Source organism: Melopsittacus undulatus, chromosome 18, assembly GCF_012275295.1.
Source record: "Melopsittacus undulatus isolate bMelUnd1 chromosome 18, bMelUnd1.mat.Z, whole genome shotgun sequence".
NCBI lineage: Eukaryota > Metazoa > Chordata > Aves > Psittaciformes > Psittaculidae > Melopsittacus > Melopsittacus undulatus.
The window spans coordinates 694,928-721,270 of record NC_047544.1 but is presented as its reverse complement, the minus strand read 5'-3'; the positions used below and the strand labels follow the sequence as shown (position 1 = coordinate 721,270).

Genomic DNA, 26,343 nt, shown 5'->3' with positions numbered 1-26,343 from the left:
CAGCGAGGTAAGTCTTGGACTCCTTCCTCTTCACTTAAGTCATGGACTCCTTCCTCTTCACATATTCCCTGGAAAGGTTGATCCCACCTTCCCAGGAGCAGGAAACGTTTGTTGTGATGCTAAAGGGCTGTTGCTGGAGGCACCTGGGGAGAAAACTAACCTTCCATAGGGAAAAGTGCTGAGAAAAACACTGAATATGGGGAAGGGAAACTGAGGCTCAAGGGCTCTGCACCAGTAACACACTGAGAGACTCATTGAAACGAGGTTTATTGGGTTGTATCACCGATAAATACAAAATTACTACAGTGGTACAGCAGCAAGGGAGTAAGTCTGAGATGCTCCACTTTTTCATAGACAAAAAGTATTAACCCACGTGTGAACCATGTAAAATGGACCAATTCAGTCAAGCTGGATGCTGGAGAGGCTTCAGCTCTGCTCTTGGAAACATCTACCAGAGTCCACAAAGCCTTTCTGGAGCTGATGGACTGAATAAAGCAAATTTAACCTGGTTGATTAAAATCTTAAGCCTACCTGTACCACACTTCAGCTACCACACAGGAGTACAAAAATGCTACACAAGAGACACAATGTGCTCAAGTGGAAATAGTTCTTTTAACGTCAGAGCTACGTGGCTCTTGCTTTAAGCAGTGCCAGGAGTAATACTGAGTTAGTTATCTTGCCACATCTCACCAGGAGGTGTACCTGAACCAGAACAAAAAGGGCTATAAATAGGAAATTGCCTTCAAGTTGGTGTTGGACTCAACTATTTACAGAGAGCCAGGATCTGTCCGAGGTTCAGACCAGTTGAGATATTTAACTGGGGTCCCAGCCCCCCCTGTATGACCGGTATAAATAGCAGGGAGGCTGTTTCTGCTCAGGGAGGTGTTGGGGCTCTGTGAGGTTTGAAATAGAGGCAAAATAAAGACTCCATGAGTAAAGGAAATGGATTTGAGGGTTCTTCAGACCAGTGGTTCTGGCTTAGCCCATGGAAGGAAAAAAGCCCCTTTAAGAGCCTTGTCACCACCCTGATGCTGCTGGATAAAGGGAGTCAGAGTTGGGTAGCACCAACTTGAGCTTGGTGCCTGCGCCAGCTCCTGACTTACTCCTTTCCTTCCTTTCCCAGAGGACCCAAAGGCAGCAGCAGGTGGGAAGAGCCCTTTGTGGAGCCAAAATGCCAATGGAGACCGACCAGGGAGCTGCTGGATGGGACCTGAAAGCACGGGGAGGAGGGATGTGTCTCCAGTGGGATAACAGCTTGGACATGTCTTGCTCCCGACCATCAGAGGAAGAGATAGAGCCAATACCAACAACAGGGCCAGGGACTGCTGCAGTGAGCACATGGGGATGGGTGACCAAACAGCTTCACTGCATCCACCATTCCCATTTTCCAGTAGAAACCATGCCTGATTCCCTGTGGCAAGCAAAGCCCCATTCCCTGCCCTGCTCTCCCCCCATAGTCCCAGTGGTGTTGCCTTCAAGCAGCAACAACCTTAAACCTGAGCTGCTTTTCCTCCTTTCCCTACCAGACCCAAAGCTCCTTTCTGACCCTGCCAGGCCTCCTCACCCCCATCCACCCTGGCACAAGCACAGCCAGGTCCTTCCCGCATCCTTGCTACCACATTGGGAATGCCATGCCACAGGAAGGAATTCCCATTGCCATGGCCTGGACCAGTGCCTTCCTGCCCACACAAAGCCTGATGCACCATCTCCTTCATGGAACAAGACTCCCCAGGAGCCACATTGTGGTTTCAGGGAGCAGGGAGCAGGGATGCATGCTCCTTCTTCCTCCACACACCAAAGCCCCCTCAAAACCATCACCCCTTCCCCATACCTGCTCCCACAGCCCTGGTCATCATCAGCTTTTCCAGCTCTGGAGCGAGTAGAGGCCAAAATCTCCGATTTCACCTTTTCAGCCCCATTTCACCACCAGTGGGGATGCCTTTGCCCAGCAGAAAGAGAGGAAATTCCACAAAGCATTTAACCCATGACACTAAAAACTACCAGAGCAACGGAGCCCTGGGGCCACCGGTCTCCTTCTTCTCACATAGAAAAATAAGCCCAATTTGCTTTATATATATATATGAATATAGAAATATCTATATATATATATAAATGGCTGCAGGAGTGCAGCGTGGGGTTATAGTGTGGTCTCACTGCCCATGTCCCGAGGTTGTTTCTCAGTGTCAGTGTCCTCATAGTCTGACTCCATCTCTATCTTCACCTGGGGCACGGCACAGATGGGGCTTCGGGAGTAGTTAAAGGCAGGAGATGATGGGCATGAAATCTTCAGGTGAAGTGTAATACTGAGGAGGAGGAGGAGAAGGGGAAATGAACATCCAGGAATGAGTATTCGCAACCCAAAGCTACCCCAGCACCCTCAGGATGATGCTACCACCAGTAAAACCTCACAAAGATACAGTGTTTTGCTGTTAATATGTACAAGCCTAGAACATGAGGCTGAAGTGGAGAATAATCCCCAGATTTCAAGATTTAGATGAACATCTCCATCCTAAAAATCCCTGTGGATGTTGCCCAAGTGGCATTTTTAGTGCTCTAAACCCTCTGGTGTCAGCCTTGGGATGCTCCATCCCACTCAATCCTGCTCCCAACATCCCTAATAGCTGGGGCCAGCAAACAAAAGCACCCCAAAACCAGAGGGATGTTGTGAAAATCATGGAATCCCACTTGGGAGCACCATGCAGTGACCCCAAAACTTCCCCACAGCTGGTCCCCTGGGATGGGGGCGCAGGTTGGGGGACCCTATTTGATGCCAGGGGGACCCTATTTGATGCCATTTACCTGCGATCCAGGTCCGAACCATTCGGGGAGGAATCAGAACGCAAAGCTCCGGGTGGAGGACCTCTTTCCTGGGGGCGACACGGAGGTAAAACACTTCCCAGGTGAGGAAGGAGCCCCCCAGTAACCCACTCCTCATCCTCCCTCCAAGTGCCAACAGGTCCTGCATCCTCCAGGCAATGGAAGAGGACACAAGCTCCTGGGTAATGCTGATTTGGGGGTGATTAAGCAAAGAGAAAGGCCCAACGAGCAGCTTGAGGATGGAGTCATGAATCATTGCATTCAAACTTGCTGGCACCAGGATGCATCCCGGTGCTGAGCTGGAACTGAGTCATCCGGCTTTATCCTGCATTGCTTTTGGTCACGGCTGCCTTTGCACCAGCTCATGTGTGATGTTTGAGGTTATTGAACCAAATGAGATGGACCCAAAACTTGGGATCAAGATTCCCGTGTTTTGCCATTTCATGGACATTAAGAAGGAAGAGGAGGAGGAGGAGGAGGAGGAGCACTCACATCTGCTCTCTCACAGCTGGGATAATGCCACCATGAGCTCTACATCCCTGGTTTTGAGGGCTCAGACCCTTCCCAGGTATATGTATATGATAGAACAATAGATCAGCATTGGCTCATAGGGGACATCCAGGAGGATCCTGGCTTCCTGGCCACAGGAATACAAGTTATTAGCAGCACTGCATCCTCTCACCCTTGCTTTGAACAGGGCAAACCTTCCTCCCTGCTCCAACGGGATGGATCCAGGCTGCTTCTCCCAGCAGTGTTAGTGCCATCGGATCCTGGTGCAGGGGGTTAGGAAGCAATAGGGAACACAGGAAGGGCTCCTGAGCTCTTTACTTACAGCTGAGGCAATGGGAACCCCCATTTTGGGGCTGCCCTGGCAGGGGCTCCATAGGGATAGTAATGATTGAGGAAGGTGGGAACTGGGGAAGAAAGTGGGGAAATGAGATGAAGGCAGCGCCTGGGTGAGCTCCAGGAGCACCCAAAGGGACCCAGAACCTCCAGGAGTGGGTGCATGAGGAGGAGGAGGCTTTGCCTTCCTCTTCCTAAACACACCCTCAGCTCTTGTGCCTGGGGAAGGGTCTGCAGGAGGGGCTTAGTGATGTTTTGCCACCATACGATGGATGCTGTTCCCTCAGCCATGGGATTTGGGCTCTTATTCCTAATGATTTAAGTATTTTCCATGATTTTCCAGCTTTCAGGACAGTTGAAGCATTCCCTGGAGCCTCTGTCCATCCCCTAAGCATCACTCAAAACCCCTCCATCAGTAAATGCAGTGAAACACCTCCATGAATCAAAGATCTTCATCCCAGACCTTTCCCTCTATGACTGGTCCAGGACATCCTCCCCATCCATGGGAGCCGCTCACCCACCTCCTCATCGCTGCTGCTGTCTCCTTTGTTGCCTTTCTTCTTCTTCTTCTTGTCATCCTCTTTCTTCTTCTCCTTCTCGGGGATGATGTTGTCAATCCAGGCCAGGTCGTGTTGGGAGAAGACAAAATCCAGCAGCCGCCTCACCAGGATCAGGGCTAAAATCTAGGAGGGGAGAGGCACAAAAGCATCTTTCATCCCCAGATGCAGGTAACACCATGGGACCAAGCTGTGGCTGCCCCATCCCTGGTGGTGTTCAAGGCCAGGTTGGACACAGGGGCTTGGAGCAGCTGCTCCATTGGAAGGTGTCCCTGCTATGGCAGGGGTTGAAGCTGGATGAGCTTTAAGGTCCCTTCCAACCCAAACCAATCTGGGATCCTATGACTCTAACCGAGGTTGCAGCCGCTGCCGGGGGTTGCTCTCACCATGACGGGGAAGATGATGGCAGCCACGGTGGACTTGAGGATCCAGAGGACAGCCAAGCAGATGATCTGCACCAGTGTGAAGAGGTGGATGCGACGCAAGGGCACGTGCCGCAGGAAGACATAGTCGGGCTGGTGCTTGGCTGGCATGAGGAAGAGCTTGCAGCGGTCCCAAAACTGTGGGGGGATGAAGGCTTAGCCCTCGGCCCCATTCCCCAGGTTCCCATGTTGCCCAGAGAAACCCTCTTTTAGCCCCCCAAAAGAGGAATTTGAGGGTTTTAATGTGTTTCCTGGAGGGTTTTGCATATCTGGTGTCCCCCACAGCTGGGAATGTTTGATGCATCCAGACACTGCAGTGCATAACCTGGGGTCAAGATTCCTGCGTTTTGCCACTTCATGGACATTAAGGAGGAAGAGGAGGAGGAGGAGGAGCACTCACCTGGATGCCATTCAGCGATGCAACACCCATGTAGAGGAAGACTCCGTACAGCACCGGCATGGGGATGTACTGGGGATATGGGAGAAACACACTGCTTACCCCAGGGAAGGTGGCAGCCCATTCCCAGATATGGGAATGGATGCTGGAGACTATGGTGGTGTGGGAGAATCCAGCTTTTTCTTCCCCCATCTGCAGGCAGGGAGCAGCAATGTGGGAATGGGAATGTTTTACCTTCAGGATAGGGGCCAGGAAGACAGAAATCCCCGTCAGCACAAAGACGATGATCCCCGTCACTCTCTGCTCCCTGGAATGATGAAGAGCAGGATGAGGCCATGCTGGATGAGGGCTCCTCACCCCGAGGAAGAGCATGGCTGAGCCTTCCTCACCTGACACCCAGGAACTGGGGCTGCTCCCCCGGGGCGCTGGTCTCTGTCTCCATCTTCAGGCTGTCGATGTGGGCGATGGAGATGACGGTGGCTGCCACGTACCAGGGCAGCCCCATGAAGGAGCACACGGCCATGAGGATGCCCACCCAGAACAGGTCCAGGTGGTAGCCTGCGGCTTTCTGCAACACAGCACCCAGGAGGGGCAGGGGGGGTAACACGGCTCATGTTCACCCCGGGGACCAGCAAGGTGGGGGTTCCCTGGTAATGCACCCCCTGAAGCATCCTGCATCACCATAGTGCACTCTGTGTTGTCCTGATGCACCCTACAGTGCTATGGTGCACCCTGTATCACCCTGAAGCACCCCATGTTGTGATAGTGCACCCTGCATCACCCTGATGCACCCCACAGTGCTATGGTGCACCCTGTATCACCTTGAAGCACCCCATGTTGTGATAGTGCACCCTGCATCACCCTGATGCTCCCAACAGTGCTATGGTGCACCCTGCATTGCCCTGATGCACCCCATATTATGATAGTGCACCCTGTATCACCTTGAAGCACCCCACAGTGCTATGGCACATCCTGCATCATCCTGATGCATCCCACAGTGCTATGGTGCACCCTGCATCACCCTGATGCACCCCATATTGCGATAGTGCACCCTGTATCACCTTGAAGCACCCCACGGTGCTATGGCACATCCTGCATCGCCCTGATGCTCCCCACTATGCTATGGTTCACCCTGCAGCATCCTGATGCTCCCTACTGTGTTATGGTGCACCCTGCAGCATCCTGATGCTCCCTACTGTGTTATGGTGCACCCTGCATTGCTTTGAGGCATCCCACAGTGCTACAGTGCACTCTTCATCATCCTGATGCTCTCCATAATGCTATGGTGCACACTACATTGTTTTGAGGCACCCCACATTGCTATAGTGCACCCTGCACCACCCAGGTACACCCATCATTGCTGTGATGCACCTCAGATTGCATCAATGCATTCCACATCACCATGAAGCATCCTGTATCACTGCAGAGCACCCTGCATCACCCTCATGCACCCTGCATGACCCTGAAACACCTTACTCTGCTTTATACACACTGTATCACCCTGATGCACCCCAAATTGCCACAGCACACCCTTGCAACACCTCAAGTCACCCTGAAGCAACTTGTGTTATCCTCATGAACTCCACAGTGCACCCTGCATCATCCCACACAATCCTAAACCATCCTGCATCACTCTCATGCAATCCACTTTGTACGGATGCACCCCACCACATTGCCATGGTGCACCCTGCAGCACCCCACATTGCTCTCATACATCCCCCTGATGCACCCTACATTGTCATGCTGCACCCTGCATCCCATGCAGTGCGCCCTGCATCCTCCTACTGCACTGTGCTCCATTGCAACACACCCCATATCCCCCCCCCACACTACATCAGATGAATTTAACACCCTGGAGGCTTTGTCACCCCAGAAATACAGCTTGAAAGGAAAGGGCTTTGCACAGCCAGGGTGAACCCCTTGTGCCTTGCAGCAGCACCCAACAGTGGGTGCTTGCAGAGATGCAGATGGTACCCAAAGTGATGCTGTATCCCCCAGCATGGGATGAGTCCCGGCTCACCCGCAGCTTGTGCTCCTTCCTGTTGACGATGACGGCTGTGATCTGCTGGTCCATGAAGATGAGGATGGTGACGAGGAGGGCAGGCAGGGCGCTCGCCAGGTAAACCCACCATGGGTTCTTCCCAAAGGGAAAAACGAACCACCCTCGGTCCACACGGGTGGGCTGGGGGGGAAAGGGAAGAGAAGAGGGTTGGACACCATGGCCTGGAATGGGTCAGAGAGGGACCCACATCACCCTGAACCCCATTGCCTCTGAGCATTGTCCTGTCCTGTTGGCTGGTCTCTTCTCCCAGGGAATAAGTGATGGGACAAGAGGAACCAGCCTCAAGCTGCACCAGGGCAGGTTCAGATGGAGCTGAGGAACAATTCCTTGCCCCACAGGGTGCTCAGGCATTGGAACAGGCTGCCCAGGGCAGGGCTGCAGGCACCAGCCCTGCAAGGGTTCACACCCCCTCAGTGCCATGGGGCAGGGGTGGCCTTGGCAGTGCTGGGGAATGGTTGGACCGGATGAGCTTAAAGCTCTTTTCCAACCTGGTTGATTCTCTGACCCTGTATCCATCCCAGAATCCCATCACCACCACACATTTGCCACCCAAACCACCCCTGGCATCCACATGCCTCAACCCTACACTTTGCCTTGATGCTCACTGGGACTCCCCACATCATCCATAGCAGTACTGAGGGCAGGGGAAGAAAGACATTTGGGGCAATGTTTTACCCTAAAGGGGGTGTATTTTACCTTAAAATCAGTAGGCACTTGGAGCTTTGGGGTGTTGAGTCCGAAAAGCACATCCAGCCCCACAAACATTAGTATGGACATAAAGATAGAGAAATCACTAATAAGTTTACGCAGCTGCCAAGGATGAGAGAGAAAAGGGAAGGAAAAGAAAAACAGAAGGAAAAGAAGTCACAGAATTAGAATATTCCCTCAGAAAAGACAAAGTAGCTTCTAAGAAGGTGCTTGGACACTGCAGGAGCCATGTTTTATACCCAAGACCATTGAGAAGCTGGAAAGAGAGTGTGGATGGAGAGGTGAGGAGCAGCCGAACCTTGATGATACTGGGGATGTGGAGCTTAGGGGTGTCCAGTCCGAAACAGGCATCCACTGCGCAGAAGATCAGGATGGAGAAGACATTGGAAAAATCAGCAATGAAAGCCCTGACCTGGAAGCAAGACAGGGAAATGGGGGTGGAAAGGGTAAGTAATGGGATGCTGAGGGTTATTAATGGGATGGAGTTATTAATAGGATGGAGAGAGTTATTAATGGGATGGAGTTTTGCTCCTGCTTCAGCATCCTTCCAGCTCTGCTCATTCACGGATAACCTGGGTATCACCATCAAAATGCAGATGTTTCCCCTTTGGGAATGGGTTATTCAGCATGCAAGAGCCAAATCAGCAGCCAAAAGGATCCCAAATAAGGGAGGATTCCCCTAATCTCTCCCAACACCTAGAAATGGGGATTTCTTTTCCTGGAGTTCCTTGCAAGGAGACCTCCAGCTCCCATTTTTCCTCCCCTTTGGAAAAGAAGGAGGTAAAACTTCACATTTCCCTTACCTTGGTGGGGAAATAGCGGCTGAACTTGAATTTCTTCAGGGTCAAGGTCATGGAATAGGTCCCAAAGAAGAGGATGAAGGACATCAGGGCCAGGTCAGGCACGAATTTACAGGACTTCCCTACTAAGCTGCCGCCGTATTTGAGACATTCCTTCTTACTGAGCTGAGTCCAGTCCAGAGCTGTGAGGTTAATAGTATTGTACTGGGGAGAAAACCCCCAAAACAGCAAAATTAGTGGTTTAGGGAATTGCAATGGGATGGGAAAAGGGCATTTCCTGGCCTCAAAAGCTAAATTTGCCATTTAGGGAATTGTGGTGTGCAGGGGAAAGGGGATTTCCCAGCCTAAAAGAGCAAAATTAGGGGTTTAAGTCAAAGGAAAAGGATATTCTCAGTTTCCTGCCACTAGAAACCCCAAACCCATAGGAAAATCCTGGAGCTGCTTGGTAATTTGGGTGAAAAAAGTGGGGATTTGGTGCTGCTGAGTTGAGCCATAAACCCAAATCAATGTGAATCCTGCATTTCCCTGACTCAAGCCAGCACACCTCGCTCCACAGATACCCAAATCCTTTGGATTTGCCCTCCCTTGTCCCACATTTCCCATCAGGATGAGCAAACTCGCTTACCAGAGAAACATTAGTGGTGTTTGGTGCCACTGGAGCTGAAGCATCGAACAAGGTCGCATTGGCTGCGGGAAAGGAGTTTGTTATTGAGGTTTTTGGCTAATATCGAGCTTATGGCACTCAAAGCAGCCGGGCTTCACCCGGAGAGGCCCAGCTGAGCCCAGCCGGTGCCAAAGCAAATGTGGGATCGGGCACATCCTCCAAGAGCCACACAGGGATCAGCATCCCAAGGGCAGACCGGGATGTAGGGAGAAAACCCCCTGGTTCTAACCCCACAGCCACTTCTCCCTGATTAATCCCATGCACCAGTGGAAAACATGGATTTCCTTCAGCATCTTCTGCTTCTAGGGCTGGCAAGCACACAGGGGGATGGAGGTAGTTTTAGGAGCTTCCCAGCTCCTTGAGCTTAAAGGAGCTTCCTGAGGAAGCCACCAGCATCCCGACACCCGCGCCTTCAAACCATGGGGTTAGACTGGAAAAGCAGCCTTGTTTTGGGGAGGCAGCACCCAATTATACCCAATTTGCTTTTGAAACTCATTATTTTGGGTTCATTTGGGGGTTTTACAATATTTTAGGGGTGTTTTAGTGTCTCACTGCAAAAAAATTCCATCATTTCTACCCCCCAGCACCTTCACTTCCAGTGCAAAAAGCAGCTCCGCAGCTCTTCGGGTGATGCAGCTCCAAGCTTCAGGAGCACCCACATCCTATAGGGGTGCCCCTAAGCGGGGTCCAGGACCATTCTGCCCCACCCTCTTCCCTCTGCTCCATCCTCTTTCTGTGCCATGTGGGAATTTCGGCTGCCCCAACCTGTAGCCTCCATCCCTGGCATAGGGGATTAATGAAGGAGAAGCGATTGCTGGGTTAGACACAGAGACCTAAGGCTGCCAAAACCAGGCTCCAGGAAACAGCATTATCATCATTATATTATTATTATTACTATTATTATTATATATTATTATTTATTAATTATTATTATTCCTCCATAACCTTTTACTTTGCTGGAAACCAGCCTTATTTGTGACTTCTACAACGTAAAGGCTAACACCCCATTGGTGGCATGGTAAAAGAGGGTCCCAAAGCTCTACAGAATCCCTCTTAGCAGAGCAGAGAGAAAAGCCAAATACATGGGGGGGGGAAAAAATAGAGCAGCAAAACCTCCCTATGGGGGAAGAGTATCAGAGATTACAAGAGTTTGAATATTTAGAAGGCGATACTCACTTGAGATTGAAATCAGCCCAAATTGATGTGTGCAGCAGAGACAAATATGGGACAAATCAGTTATAATAATCAAAAATCAGAACTGATTAAAAAAGATTTAAAAAAAGGATTTTGAGGGGAATAAATATTATATCTCAGGAGGTAAAGGAATGGAAAATCCAATGTGGATACCACTGCTGTGGGTGCCCAGGGCAGTAAGGGCAAGGAATGGGGCTAGGCTGCAAAGAGACCTCAGGTTTCGGGGTGCAAATGCATCTTGGCAGCCTGGGATTTGCTTGGGATGGGGCTTGGAAAAGGGGAAGACCTCCCTGGAGGTTAAAGGCTTCATCTTCATCCATGTGGATGGATGGAAGTGATCATGGTCCTGCTTGGGATATTTTGGTCCCCTGGGAATTTGGCATCAGGCTTTGCTTTCCTGCAGGTCAGATTTGGGAGGGTTTTGGTTTGGGAAGGGTTGTGTTGTCTCTACTGTGTGCAGGGTTTTCCAAACCCAACGGGATCAGGTTGTTCAGTGGGTGGCTGATGAATAGAAATCAAGGAGAAATACAGCATTCAACCAAATAAATGTTATTCCCATCCTGGAGGGTAAGATCTCTTCCTGCAGCGATGGATGTGTTGGGAACATGTTGCATGGCAGGCCTCGGATGCTTTTATTGCTGGTGTGAAATTCACTGTCACACCTCTCTGCCTCCTCTGTCTGCAGCTGATGCTCCCCAAAAGCACCAGCATTTAGACTTTGTAGCTAAACTCAGCTTTTAGGAAGCGGTCGTTGTCATTAGACCAAAGCAAGGATTCTGCTCCTTTCCAGGTGCCCATAGGAGAATCTGAGCTGCTCAATGCGGATGGGGGATCATCCAGTACATCTATCCAAGAGCAAAATCAGGGGAGCCATCAAAAGACCATCTGCTCCGAGCTCAGTGGCCTCTCCTTTATGAAAAGGAGTGAGAAAGAGAAGGAAAAACAGTCCAAGGAAGTTTCCACATCCAAGTGGGACATCCTGGGGTGTCACAGACACAAGAGAGGACAAAATCCCTCTGGTTTATTTTCTGGGGCTGTTTTCATCGGCAGCAGGTTGGAATGATCTAAAATGTCCTTTTTTCCCCCCATATTTCTTTTTTATCCATCTAGGTCTGGCTGCTCCAGGTTGAAGCTCCAGTTCTCCAGCACCATTTGCTGTGTCCTGACAAGCACCAACGTTTCCATCCATGGGGGACAAGCCTCTACTTCCATCTTGCACCAAACAACCCTCAGAGGAGGGGGACAAGGTCGTTCTACCCCATGCTGACCAGGCAGCTGCCTCCTTCCGTGTCCTCAGCCAATGATCCAGTGGGATTTACTCACAGCAGGACCCCACAACCCCTTCATCTTTCCCAAAGAAACAGATGTGTACTCACCTGGGTCGGGTGCAATGCACTCGCACTTGTACATGGTCACGTAGTCCGGCTTGAAGTCCGAATTGATGGGATAGTACTTAAAGGCTCCGATCATCTTCTTGATGGCATCATAGATGAAGATGAAGCTGATGAGGGTGGAGAAGCCTTCCTCTGTGAAGCGGGTGATGTACTTTATAATGAAGCTGGCATCGGTGGCCACCAGGATAAGGCACTGGAAGGCAGAGTGGAGGCCAATCCAGAGGCGAAACTCCATGTAGTCAATGCCGTTGCCTCTGAAAGTGGGAACAAGGGAAGAGCAGCCCTGTAAGAGCATACCATGGGCTGGAGAACAGCCCAAATCCCAGTACGGATGGGTCCCAGTTCCCCCTGGCATCTCCCAGCACCTACTTGCTGAAGTCAAAGAGCAGCTTCTCGAAGATGAGGATGGGGCCGGTGCTGCTAAGGATGATGAGTGGCTGCCCAGCAAAGAGGCAGAACATGGAGCCTGCCATCGCCGTGCCGAGGAAGCTCTCCATGACACCCTGGGGATGGATCAAACCCAGCACTGTAGTGATGCTGGTCCACCTTACCTGCCCCACCGACAGAGGTGGGAATTAAGAACCTCTCCTTGGATCTGTATAGGATGGTTGGGACCATGTCCCATTGCTGCTGGCTTTGGCATTGAGAAGGGTTTTCCCATTCTGTAGGTATTTCAGGACCGCCAGTCCCACTTGGTGATGAATTTCCATCTCCAGCATTAAAGCTTGGCATGTCACAAGGAAGGTAAAATCCATCCCATCCCACTGTCCCCATGCCAAACTGACCCCCTCCCCTTGGACTTTACCTGGTAGTTGTCTGTGGCATCCCCAAGCAAGCCCCCAAACGTGATGGCATTGGTGATGCAGCCCAGGTAGATGAACAAGATGGCAGAAATGGACTGGATATGAAAGCCTTCATAGAAGTCGCTTGGGAACCAGGGCAGCTTCCTCTTGATATCCAGATAGAGGCCACCACAAAACCTGGGGAGAAACCATGAAGGACCCTGTGCCCAAAAGGATTTCACCCCTCCATGTCCCTGAGACCACAGGATGAGCCAGGAGAGGACACTGATGGGTTTTGGGTAGTGGGGTGCTTGTTTACCTGCCGGTCCATGCAAGTTCTTCCCCGATTTCATGTACTTCAGGCATCTCCCCATCATCGCTGCCTCCTCCACCAGCCCCAGCGCCTGCCCCACCAGCCGTGCCATTCATCTGCCCCACTTCATTCAGTGAGAAAACTGATTTCCTAGGGGAGAGAGCCACCAGCATTGGCCATGGCACCTGCCCTACCAACCCAGTCTTGATGCAGGGCCCATGACCAAGGCCATGGTGTAGTTCTTCACATTCATTAGAGCTTGGAGTTTGGGGTGAATGTGGAAAGATCAAGAGTTGGGTTTTCCCAGCCCAAAGGTGGAAACATCCCTGAGCTGCTCTGGGGGGAAAGAGTGCTGAAAAAGTAGCATTTCTGGAACATCTGCAGGGGTTACTTGTAGGGATGAAGGCAAACAAAGCTGCTGTGTCCCAGCACCTCCAAAACTGGAGGTGGGGATGGCCACAGGGATGGCTCCAGCCCCACATCTCCCACTCACCTCTTCTCAGCTGAGGGCACTTTTTTGGGTGGCTCAATCCGAATGTTGGGGTCCCACTCGCCGGGTGGCAGCACAATGACTTCATCCAGGAACTCATCGATGCCAGCAATCAGGTCTTCTCTATCCCGGGCTTTGTAGGCAACGTCGCTGAAGAGCTGGGGGTCAAGAGAGGAGAGGTGTCAACCTGGGAACAGCATCCAGTACACGTGTCCCATGTTAGTATGGGATTTTAAAGCTCATTTGGTGAGGTGACAGGGCAATAGGGTTCCTGGTGAGGACCGGGTGATGCATCTACTCACATCATCCACCATGAGAGTCGCAATGGCTCTGCCTATCTCATTGTAGGATTTGGCTTTTCCCGCAGGACCAAGGAGAATGAAAAGGAACCTGGGGAGGGAAAGGGATGATGTTGGCAACCTCAAACCACCACCATCTATATCATGAGACCACTTTGGACCCAAACTCATTGTGCTTACCTGGTGGGGACTGGCACCTCTGTCACCCCTCCCAGCATTGTCGCCTGTAGGAGCCGCACAAAAGCCACAAAGGGCTTCTCCAGGAACTCCACTTCTCCCACCAGCACATTGGATGCTTCTGCATCCTTAGGGATCTTCTTCATGAACTTGTTCTTCAGCTGTTGGAAAGATGAGGGTCGGAATGGGACTGGTTGCCAAAATTTACCTTTTCCCCCCTGTTTCCACACTGCAAATGAAAAGCTGAAGCCAGAGGCTCAGACTCCTTCATCTCTGATAGTCTGAGGACTCCCAGAGGTGGGATTTAAGAGCCATGCCCTAGAACGAGCCAGCAAGGATTCATCAAGCGCTATTTCTTCATTACTCCAAACCACCACTAAGCCTGAGATTAACTTGAAACCACACGCCTGGAGCTCCCTGGTAGGACACGCAACTGGGTGGATTGCAGGAGGTGCTACACAAGGAAAACCCCATGGAATCCAAGAAGGATCCCTGCATTTCTGCAAGCCTATCTGCAGCCACAACCTCCCCTATCCCATGCAGAAACACCACTGGATGCTGTGCACAGGGGATGCTTTTGGAGCTCTTTCCTCCTCAATCTCATCCTCCGAGCAGGAATCAATGACGGAAGTAGGAAACCTCACGCATGGATTTGCTCCCCGGGTCTCTTCTCCCCTGCAGCTCTTTCATTATTAGTTTAAAAGGGTTCAATACCAACCCAGGCAGGGTGTTATTATAATCTATATGCCAGCATGAGGGGAGGCATGTGAGCCGGGCAGCAAGCGCTCCCCTTTCTAATCTTTTAAACCCAAATGGAAAAAAATCATCATAATAAAGCAACTCCTCCAATGCTGCTTGGAATAAGCAAGAGCAGGAGTTAACAGTGACCACTAAGCTTCATGTAACACTTAAAAAGTCCCTTTGTAGTGGGTCTAATAGGGTGATTAAACCTAAATGCTTTGCATATTTTGGGATTAACCCTCCGCACCCCACTGCTGGAGGCTGAGATTTGGGGTTCGTTTGGGGCAGTTGGATTGGTTTATTGAGAGTTTTGATTTTGGAAGGTGTCCTGGGAACCTTCTGCTTTCCTATTATCCTGACATGTCCATGGCTCCCAGCAATACATGAACTTCCATCCTTTGCTTCCCCCTGAATTGCATCACCTCAGCAAGCATCCCTGGTGTTGTCATAGAATCCCAGCCTGGTTCAGGTTGGAAGGGACCTTAAAGCTCATCCAGTCCCAAACCCCTGCCACAGACAGGACACCTTCTACTAGCCCAGATCCCTCAAGGCCCTGTCCAACCTTATCCCACACTGTGTTTAGCTTTCCCTTAGGTTTATGCTGAAATCCCACACAAACAGAAGCAAAATGAAGCCCATGGAATGCATCAGCAGGTCCCAACTAAAACACCTTGATGGGAATGGGACATCCAGCAGAAGAACAACACAAACCCTATGGATCCATCCATCACCAAGCAGAGACCTGGCCACAAACTGCCCGAGCAGCCTGAGCTCCATCTCAGCTCTCCAGTTTAAAGCAAACCAGGGGGAAAAAGCTCCTAATGGATTAAATTCACATCCATCATGGTGAAAAACTGGAACCTGCCTCTATTTACAGACCACAGTTGCAAGAGCTGTATCCATGTTTGCAGTCCTGAGTGCTTGGATGGGATTTATCCCCTCCAACTGCCAAGCAAAGGCTTTTGCAGGATCCCAAAGCTCTTCCAAGAACCTTTCCTTTCCTACCTAAAGTTTGTAAGGAATGTTTTCTCCACCATGAGACTCTCAAGCTACATCATCATCCTCACATGTCCCTCCCTGTGTTCAGCTCACAAGCACAGGTATTATTTATGGGACAGCTTCCCCATGAGCAAGCTGGGATCAATACATGGATTCATTTCCCTAATTAGGAATTTATGTGGTTATCGACTGAGTGAAACTGCACAAGGCTCACATGGACTTCCACAACCACAGAGTCCCTCCCATGTCCGAGATGCTCCTCACACCATTGCATTAATGGGTTTGGGGTGATTACCTGGTCGGTGCTCGGTGTGTCCGAGATATCGTTCATGCTCCGACTCTGTGCGTGACCTGATGGAGATGAGAAAGTGAATCATGGAATGGTTTGTGTTGGAAGGGACCTTAAAGCTCATCCAGTTCCAATCTCTGCTACAGGAAGGGACCCCTTCCACTGGAGCAGCTGCTCCAAGGCCCTGTGTCCAACCTGGCCTTGAACACTGCCAGGGATGGGGCAGCCACAGTTTCTCTGGGCACCCTGTGCCAGCGCCTCAGCACCCTCATAGGGAACAGCTTCTGCCATAGATCCAACCTTAACTCCCCCCCGTTTCCATTTGAACCCATCACCCCTTGTCGTATCCCTACAGTCCCTGATGCAGAGCCCCTCTCCAGCATCCTTGTAGCCCCTTCAGACACTGGAGCTGCTCTGAGGTCTCCTCACAGCTTCTCTTCTCCAGGCTGAACAGTCCTAGTGTTCTCAGCCTGTCTTCAAAGGTAAGATAAACTATCCCCTGATGCACAGCTGAATTCCTGCCCCAGATGCAAGGTGAAAACATAGTGGGAGGACTTCAATGTGAGTAAAACCCATACTATTTATTAGAGCTAAGCTTACAAACCAGGTGCAGTAAGATGAAACCCCAGGAATATGAGTTTGACTGATACCAGCCAACCTGTGGCTACACAAACTCCATCTCACTGATGGCTGGGGTGGGATCCCCATGGAATTCTGATCTCCCTGCTTCTTTCAGGCCTGTTTCCCCCTCCCCAGCACCCTCCTTGGCTTACGCAGGCGGCCGTAGCTCGCGCTCTGCCGCATCCGCAGGTCCTCGGTGGAGCGGTGGAAGGCAGCACCGGTGGCCGGGCTCCGGACAGGGCTGCGGGCTGTGGGAAAGGAGCAGTTAGAGATGCAGGTCCCATAGGGAACCATTGGGTGATGCTAAAGGTAAGAGGCCAGGCTGGAAATCAGCTGCCCAGCACAGACAGGAACCTTCCAGCTCATTTGCTTTTCCCTCTTACTCACATTTGCACTTTAATCTCACCCATAGGATCCCAGACTGGTTTGGGTTGAAGGCACCTTAAAGCTCATCCAGCTCCAACCCCAACCCCTTCCACTGGAGCAGCTGCTCCAAGCCCCTGTGTCCAACCTGGCCTTGAGCACTGCCAGGGATGGGGCAGCCACAGCTTCTCTGGGCACCCTGTGCCAGCGCCTCAGCACCCTCACAGGGAACAGCTTCTGCCTCAGAGCTCAGCTCAGTCTCCCCTTTGGCAGGTTCAAGCCATTCCCCTTGTTCTATCTCATTAGCAAAGAGCAAACTGCCCTCACCCAAGTCTTCCCACTGCAGAGGCTCCGTGTACCACCCCACACCTTATCAGTACTCTTTTTGAGGCTATAAACAGGTTCAGAAGTACAATTTCTGTTATTTAGGATGACCCAACACTTTATTTGGCTTTTTTATCCAATAATACTCAAAAAAACCAAACCCTACATTTGAAATTTGTCTATCCTCACCCACTAAAAATAATGATGAAATTCCCACTGGGCATGGCCCTGATTCAACATTCCAATGGTATTTATCCATATATCATGTAGTTGCCAATGGCATAACAAACATGAGGCCCTGACCACCCTGTCCTTGGTGGCCCTATTTGCAAACTCCAAGTGATGCATCATCCCAGCAAGCAACTAGAAATACAGACAGTGTCCATATTTTTCCTATCTACAGGGACTAACCACAACATTTCCAAGTCATGCTCCATTCTGAAGGCTTGTGGGCAAATATTAGCCCAAATATCTAGTCCTCCAACATGGATGATGGCTGCTTTGAAACGATGCCCGTGGGGTGGGAATATTGCTTCTTGATGGCCTCTTCCATGCACACTTTGTGGGTGCCGCTGCTCCTGTCTACCCAGGGAGCAGCTGAAGCCTGGCAAATCCCGGGCTCCACCAGATGACCTCAGTTTAAACCTAAGTAAATAATCTAGCCTGAAAACAAACAAATCCCCTTTTATAATGGCTCAAAAATAGGTTCAACCCCAGCCCAGACGGGATTTTAATGTGGGCTGCTGTGCCAGAAAACCTCTTGGCCAAGTGACCGCCAATGCCATTGTCATTCACACAATGCTCGTGTCCATCTCAGCAGGCATCTCTTTGGTTTCTGGCTACCCCTTACCCTTAAAGCCACCGGTGACAGAGCATTCATAGAATCACAGGATGGTTTGGGTTGGAAAGGACCTTAAGACCACCCAGTTCCAATCCCATTCCATGGGCAGGGACACCTTCCACTGGAGCAGCTGCTCCAAGCCCCTGTGTCCAACCTGGTCAGGGATGGGGTAGCCACAGCTCCTCTGGGCACCCAGTGCCAGCGCCTCAGCACCCTCACAGGGAACAGCTTCTGCCATATATCTAGCCTGAACTTCCCCTGTTTCAGTCTGAACCCATCACCCCTTGTCCTATCCCTACAGTCCCTGATGAAGAGCCCCTCCCCAGCATCCTTGTAGCCCCCTTCAGATACTGGAAGCTGCTCTAAGCTTCTCTTCTCCAGCCCCAGCATTCTCAGCCTGTCTCCATACAGGAGGTGCTCCAACCCCTTTATCCTCATGGCCACCTCTGCACTTGCTTTTTGGGGTCTTTCTCCATGCAGTAAATAGCTGGGTGCCCTCAATTATTGGCTTTCCCCATCTCCCTCCCTCCAAGCTGGCTCACTAAAGACTCAAGGATGCCACCAAGCTTGGACCACAGGGACTCACTTGTGTTGGAGGAGACGGACTTTCCAATGTCAGCCAAGGAGCGGTGGATTGGCTTCTTGGTTTGGTGACGATGCTTCCTGAGGAGCACATAGCTTATCTTCTCCCTTAGCTCTGGCTTGAGCAGACCATCCTCGATCTGCTTCTCAATGACATCGTCTGCAAGCACCAAACAAGGGTGGCCCATGGGTTACCACACTGCAAACCCTCCTAGAAAGCTCAAGACAACACTGATCGAACCAAGTTGATGGCTCTCAATTCCTATCATTGCTCAATCCCATGCAAGTACATGCATTTAAATCTCTTCCCAGCACTGTAGGATGTAGGGGAAAAGCCACCGTCAATACCTGCTGGCTCCTACCTATGATTTGGGGCAAAGAGTAGCCATCTAAGTCCAGGAGTACCGTTCCTGTCTGTAGGCACGTCCGCAGCTCAAACAGGCTGTGCAAGGACAACGTGGACACGTGGGGCTTGCTCCACCTCTCCCCACCTTCCTCCACCTTCTCTTCAAACTTTATCCACCTGAAATGAGAGGTTGGGAATGGGATGGTGTGTGAGAAGGGAACAAGAGAATTGCTTTTCCTGGGGAGTTTCCCTTCTGCAGCTTTGCAGACCTGGGTTTGCTCATCCTGCAAAGGTTTTGCTTGTTATTCAGGGTGGGAATAGAGAGACCAAGTAACATCATTAGACAAAACACTGCTCGCATGCTTGCAGAGCAGAGTAAAACCTCTCAGCTCCATCACTGACCTCAACCCTCCTCAAATGGCTCCTGTGAGATGGGAGATGTTTTCCCATGGAGCTGGCCTTGCCTTAGCCAGGATCTGCATCCACATGGACCAGCCATGCACACAGGGCAATACAAATGGCTTTGTGACCCTTTAGCAATGCTCAGGCTTCATTCCCATGGTGGGAGACAAGGGGGTTTGCAAGTCCTTGGAATTCAGCCCTTCCACTTTTATTCCTTAGCTTTACAAACCAAAGACTTCAGAGCAAGACATCAGTTTGTGGACTAAAGCTGCTTTTCCTCTATAGGAGGTTTGCAGGCTCCATGGATTAAACCTTCACAGGGCTTAACCTTACAACTTTTAACTGGTACAAGTGGAACTTTGACTCTGGCTGCCACAGATGGAAATGATGTAGGAGGAGAAGGGGTTTGGGCTTCTTGGGCTGATGGCTCATGAAAGCTGCAGAGAGAGGATGGGGAGAGCCCAGCATTGTATCACCTTACAGGGGGGTGCCTTAAAATGCTGCAGCAAAGAGAAAATCCTGAGTGTCCCTACTAAAAAAGCCCCAAACGGTTATCTAGGAATGTTAGGAATAGTCTGTGCTGAGGACAAAACCCCAGCATGCCCAAAGGTATAGCATTGGCTTTAGTGCTGGTGGTGAGCACATGGTACTTAGGTCGGTGTGAGGGATTTAAGGCACGTTTCCAGCAGCACCTTTGCGTGGGGATCAGCATCCCATGATCCTTTCTCCAAAGCAAAACTCCATCTCCCTGCTGTGCTCAGCTTCTTGATTCCCATTTATTGGCATTTATTGTGGATTTATCCCAGCAAGGAGCTGCTCTCCTGTGGCTAAAGAGGCTGAACCATTCCTCACTGGAGAGCTGAAATCCAGGACTTGAGAAACCTCCATCCTCCAGCTGGGAATTTGGAAACCTCCATCTCAGTCCCTCCCTGATGAAAACCCCAATGCAAGGAGAAGGATGCTTAAGAGCTCTCCATATATGTGATGATCACAGAATCATGGAATGATTTGGGTTGGAAAAGGACCTTAAGATTATACAGTTCCAACATGCAAAAGATGGAAATAACCAGCCCAAGACATAGGATGAGCACACACAGGGCCTGATCCTGCTCTCTCCTCATTCCTCAGGTGAACTTCTACACCTGCAAATCCCACATGTGCCTGGAAAGGGTTGGGAATACCATCAGCATCCCTACCACCCATCCCAAAGCTCCCCAAAATCCCCCAGCCCTACCAGCCCTTACAAAGCTGAGTCTAGGAAGAGAAAATCCCACTTGGATTTGAGATTTTCCCCTTGGATAAGCTCCTAATTCCATAAAGTGAACACCACCTGCAACTACTCTGCTACTTCTATTACAGATGTAGGTGGGTTTTATTATTATTGCTTGAGTAGAAGTTTAAATCCTGACCTGGCCAAATGTGGGGGAAAAAAAGACCTGGGAACATATTCCTTATATCTCCTCTTCCCATTTCCCAGCTCTTTGCTCTAGTTCTCCAGTTTCCCAACTGGAGATATAAACTGGAGGTATAAAACCCTCATTTCTATACCGTATAAAACCCTCATTTCTATACCTTCCCAGCCCTTTCTGCAGCGCTTTGCTCTCATGCTATGAGTGGGAATGGGAAGAGCTCCAGCTCTGCGGTTGATCCAACCTGGGAGATGTGGGATATGACATATTCCTCCTTTCCTCCCTTTCTCCTCTGCCATGCTAAGCTCACAAAACACCTTGGTTTATGCTTTTGCCTAACCCAGGCATAGCTTTTTTCACCTCTTTAAGAGCAAATCTCATTCCCAGACCCTTTTTCCATGCAGGGATCTTTAGGACATCTTTCCCAAACACATTTCCAACCCAAAGCATCTCACCTGGCCGACTCTTTCCACTCCATCTCCTCACCATCATGTTGCAGTGTGTCCATCTCCGTGAAGAGTGTGGGATTGGGAGGCTCATCATCTTCCCCCAGGATGTAGCGGAGGCGCTCGGCAGCCGGAGACACTGCCAGGGGTGGGGAAAAGAGGTTTTACCATTGACTGGAGGTGAGATGATCCTGCACCATTCCCATATGGAAAGCCCCAGGGTGGGAAAAGAGGGATCTGCAGGTCTAGTTAACATCCTGGGGTAGAAAAAGGAGGTTTTGAGGAAAGCGTTTAAGGCGAGAGACATTGAGGACTGAGGGGATTCCAGGTAATCCTCTCCCAGAATCCCTGTGCAAAGAGATATGGGATGCTGGTGAAAGGATGAGCGGAGACTGTGTAGAAGAATCCATAGGTCTGGGCTGGGAATTAAGGAATGTGGCCAACCCTATATACAACATAGTCAAATTCCCCTTCCAGGAGCATTATGTGCCCTGTTTCCACAGGGTATTCCAAGATTTTTCCCTACCACAGAGCCTGATTTTGCCAGGTTCAATCTGTCTGCTATCAGTAATCAAATCCTTATGGTCTCCAGCACTGCATAGTGGGATGCACGAGCTCTCAGAACACATTTTCCCACTGGATTCTCAAGGGGAACATGTATCTTTTGAGAGGAATAATAAAAATTTACCATTTTTGCAGGAAAAACCCAGCTTCTTGCAGCAAATAACCCACCAGGCAGGGAAAGCCACTTGTTGCCTCCTGTGGTAGGTTAAGGAAAGAGAGCAGCAACACATTGCCTCCTGGCAAAGCTCCCAACTGATGGGGAAAGGGTTTTTCATCTTTGGAGCACTCCCTATGGAATGCACCCATCCAATGGTCATGGAAGGATGATGCATCTGCCCTCTCCTCCTGAAGACAAACCCAGGCTGGGTTTTCCTTTAACCCTCTCCATCTTTAGGTGCTTCTCTAGTAAAGCCTCATCATTTTGGTTGCAGGGAGGAATACTGGGATATGAACCTGGAAGTGGCATGGATTCATTCACTCTCCAGTTGCCCTGTTATCCATACAAGAGGTTAAACTCAGCCCTATGCCAGGCTTCATGGAAATGGTGTATATTTAATCAAATCTTGGATCTCATCCCTCTCCTAATACAGTAGGAATTAATCCAGCTTGGAAATGTCTCTGTTAGTAGGATCCTTCTGTTCTCAAACCTGGGAATGGGAAAGGTGGGTATTATAGTACCCAAAAAAACAGGTAATTAAATTGCCATGCGCAAGAGGAGGGGGAAAACAGGAACATTGCCTTTTCTCCCATCAAAGGAGACAAGAACCAAGTCACAGTGGCCATGAAAGAATAGGATGTCCCTTTCTCCAGGCTGAGCCTGCTTAACTGCTTAAGCCCTTTAAACCCCACCACCAGGACTAAAGCCCTGTTGTCAAGTTCCTCCTTCCACTTCCATAAGCTTCATTGTTATGATTATTAATATTCCTGTTAATTTTAGAGCTGGGCTACGTGCCTGGAGGGCTTCAGGCTCTTTAAGCCTAAAGTGCTGTTCCCGTAAGAGGGGATGAAATCAGTGTGGTGCTGGCAACCCCCTCACCCCGGCCTCATGCTGTGCTCTGCAGCCCAAACCTGACATATCCTGCAAAAACTCACAGCAAATACAGAGCCAGACCATGAAAAATGATAAAAATAAGGGAATTTCCTGGAAATTTACTGTGAATTTACTGGTTTGGGTGGAATTTCTGGGTGGATTTGTTCAAAAATGAGGACTTGTAGTATTACAGTAGGGGAGGGTGAAGGGCTGGAGCTTTGTAAATCTTTGGCTTGGTGGTGACTGCTCCCAACTCTGCCCAAATTCCCACCTTCAGTGCTTAAGAAGGGTCCCTTCTCCTGCATCAACCTGCCAGAGGGTTCCCCAAGCAACTTGTATTGGGGTGCTGGGGCTGCGACACACTTTATCCACTGGAAACCACTAAAGGTAAAGGCAAATTTGCACAGAAAGAGCTTTTTAAGGTGGTTTTTGGTGGCTTTTCCCCCACTCTCTCCCTGTTTAAGGAATAAACCCACCTCTCAACACATAACATGAGCTTCCTGACAGCTTCCCACCGCTCACTGACCCGAGCAAAGAGCCGGTTGCTAAACCAACAATGCCGGGGCTTGGCCACGCAGCCAGAATTCATGGGCTTTATTCACCTGCAGGACCCTTTCGTGCCTGGGACAGCACCAACCTCCTGCTTTTTCCTCCTGGGAATCTGATTCAGCACCTAAATCAATCCTGGAAAGCAGCTGGGGAATATACACCAAATAGCAGTGACCAGGGCTTGGTACCTCTGGGGAACACAAGGCTACAACTGATCATAGACTCATGGAATGGTTTGGGTGGGAAGGGACCTTAAAGCTCATCCAGTTCCAGCCCCCTGCAGTGAGCACCTCTCAGATGCAGTGACACTGGCTAAAACCCACAAAGCCACCCCAAAATCTGCACCTATTTCTTGCAAGATACAGTTCAACGGGTGCCCAGAGCAGATCTGTACCTCCTTGAACCAGCTTTTACAATGGGAAAACACCCCCAGCTGTTTGAAATCAAACCTCTGCTGTGATTTCAGATGCAGTGGATCAGGATTGAGCCCACAGACACAGAATTAGCTTGACATTAACAGTGGTGAGCATCATAGGATGGTTTGGGTTGGAAGGAAGTTTCCAATACCCTGCAGTGGGCAGGAGCATCTTCAACTAGACCAGGTTGTCAGAACCACATCCAGCTTAGCCTTAATATGGGATAACTTTACATATACAATAACCTACATTTCCATGGATAATCAGACAGGACAGACCAGTCACACTGATTTAGACCTCCTTTAATGTGAGGTTCACAGAGCCCTTCACACCCCAACTTTGATCCAGCAGTAAAACCTCACCTAGAAATGCTTTTCCAAGCCAGAATTCCTGTTCTGGTTTTAGGTATAATGAAAAAGGTGATAAAATAGGGGATGGACGAATCTGGTGCCTCCTGGGGCTTGCAATACAGCTATGCAGTGGGACTAAGCCTTATTTAAGGCTCTGGCATATGAGCTGTCGTGGTCCTTCTGAACACACAACAGCCTTTTCCTGGGGTTTCATGGATTAGAATGGTACCTTCCCCTCCGAGATAGAGAAGACTGAGGTGCACATCCCATAGGATTAGATGCTCCATTCCTGTTCAAGAAAACCCCAACTCTGGGAGATTTTTCTCCTTCCAAATAGCCATTTCTCTGCTTTCCCACTGCTGCAGAGCAGTGGAAGATGATACAGATCCACGTGTCCCCACCTTTATATTTGGGGTGAGCTTTGGAGCTTGGTGCCCCAAGCAAATGCTCAACCCAAGCCCATGCTGGCTCCCAAGTTGATTTTGCAAAGGAAAAGCAAAGCCAAATAAACCCCAGAGCTTTTCCTCCTCTCCAGCTCCCCCCCTGCACACACCGAAGAGCCATAGAAATCACCTACCTGGAATCGTTTCCATCCTTTCTCCCATTTCTTCCCGGCTCAACCAAACCTTCAGTGCACGGTACAAAAAAACCCACAACCCCCCAAACTTCCTCCTTTATCCACTCAGGCTTGTTAAACTCCCAAGGCTTAAGGAGCAGATTATAGAGAATATAAAGCACTTTCCTTTCCCTTTAGCTCTCATGACGGGAAGTTACCAAATCAAACGGGATGCGTGTAGGAGAGGTGAGTGGCAGCGGGATGGAGTGAGCGAGGAAGGGGAGGGAGGGAGGCAAAGGTGGGAGGACAGAAATCAAAGGGGTTGTTCTGTGGAGGGGATTTGTTTCCCACCCAGAGCCAGGTGGGAAAATCCCCTTCAAGCTCAGGGCAGAGATTTTGGTCCGGGAAAAACACCCAAATGAGGAACATTTCCAAAAGGAAAATGTGGCTGATGCAAAGTTAAGGCTTTTTAGGGTCATTCCCTCCATACAATGACTTTTCCCTCCCCAAACCAGCCCAGTGTTATATCCCAGTGGCATTTACTGTAGAAAGGAGGTGATATGGTGCTGCTCGTGCCACAGTGAAAGGCTAAAGGGGAACTTTTCCTTCCATAGGGATAAGCCACTCTGAGCCCCTGCCCGCACTGCTGAGCCATGACGTGGTCTGCTTGACATAAACCCAAATGCAAATTTCTATAGGGGGGGTGGTGAATAAAAACCCAGCTCCTTTGCTGTGCAAAATGTTAATCTTTGCTAAGGAGATTTAAGGAGAGCAGGCAAAGCCCCAGGCAAAAGCCTGTTGGGAACAAGGAGTGATGCCCAGAGGATGTCTGCACCCCAGGACCCTGCCATAACCCCGTTTCCTCCCTAGCAATGTCCCAGGGGCAAGCACAGACTCCTGAGGGCAAGGACAACCTCTTTATAGCCCACCCATCACCTAAGCAGCCTGAAATCCCATTTTACACCCTGCTCTCAGAGACATCCACAGGGAAAAATAAACCTGGGAAGCGCTGGGAAACGCAAACACCGGACCAGGGTAGGTGCATGGAGGGTGACTTAATCCCGGACTAAATGATGTTGCCAAAGCCCTCTTGCTCTTTTGGGAAGCCCAATGAGCACTCACTGGTCCTGCTGGCATTGTCATTGCCGCTCTCATAGCAGCCGTGGCCCCCGTCGTCGGTGTCGGAGTGATCCTGGCGCTCGTAGTGCCGCTCGCTCTCACTCGTCCTATCCCGGCTGGAAGCTGATCTCCTCCTGCGTCGTTTCCTCCGGTAGCCCCGGGGCACTGGCACCCCGATGTAGATGGAATGGTAATCTGGGGAGGGGAGGGAAGCTTTAGAGGGCGGGTCTGGGTCATTCTCACTTGCAAGAAAGAATAAAAGCCAAAGGAGACGTTTGCCTTCTTCCCACCAGGTTTAAAGCATCCCATGGGATGTGCTGAGCCAAGCACCGGGAGATCTGAAGCATCAGCCAGCAGGGAAGATCCTGCTGCCATTTGGGACATCCCCGAGGGTTTTTGCTCACCTTCCTCATCGTCGTATCTCCTTCTCGAGCTGCTGAGGCCCCTCTCACTCATCCCATCCTCATCCTCCAGCAT

The 26,343-nt window shown here is 50.3% G+C and overlaps 1 protein-coding gene across 3 annotated transcripts; it reads right to left on the bottom strand.

Annotated features, from left to right (window-relative positions):
* Nucleotides 1-2,137: 2,137 nt before the first annotated feature.
* On the bottom strand, nt 2,138-26,343 carry SLC4A5 (solute carrier family 4 member 5). Of its 3 annotated transcripts, XM_034070391.1 has the most exons (25): nt 26,271-26,343; nt 25,870-26,061; nt 21,292-21,421; nt 19,042-19,202; nt 18,684-18,839; nt 16,722-16,817; nt 15,955-16,010; nt 13,923-14,080; nt 13,746-13,833; nt 13,447-13,601; nt 12,960-13,103; nt 12,664-12,838; nt 12,228-12,361; nt 11,841-12,112; nt 9,232-9,293; nt 8,610-8,810; nt 8,105-8,218; nt 7,057-7,218; nt 5,426-5,604; nt 5,271-5,343; nt 5,040-5,108; nt 4,604-4,777; nt 4,182-4,343; nt 2,800-2,867; nt 2,138-2,303 (listed from the first exon to the last, which is right to left on the bottom strand). In XM_034070391.1, the coding sequence occupies exons 1-25, from the start codon at nt 26,341-26,343 to the stop codon at nt 2,138-2,140; spliced, it is 3,420 nt and encodes a 1,139-aa protein (XP_033926282.1). The 3 variants fall into 3 exon arrangements, with proteins under 3 accessions (XP_033926282.1, XP_033926284.1, XP_033926283.1); XM_034070393.1 differs by lacking the exon at nt 26,271-26,343 and having other exon boundaries at nt 2,800-2,860; nt 4,178-4,343; nt 25,870-25,885; XM_034070392.1 differs by lacking the exons at nt 25,870-26,061; nt 26,271-26,343 and adding an exon at nt 24,769-24,796.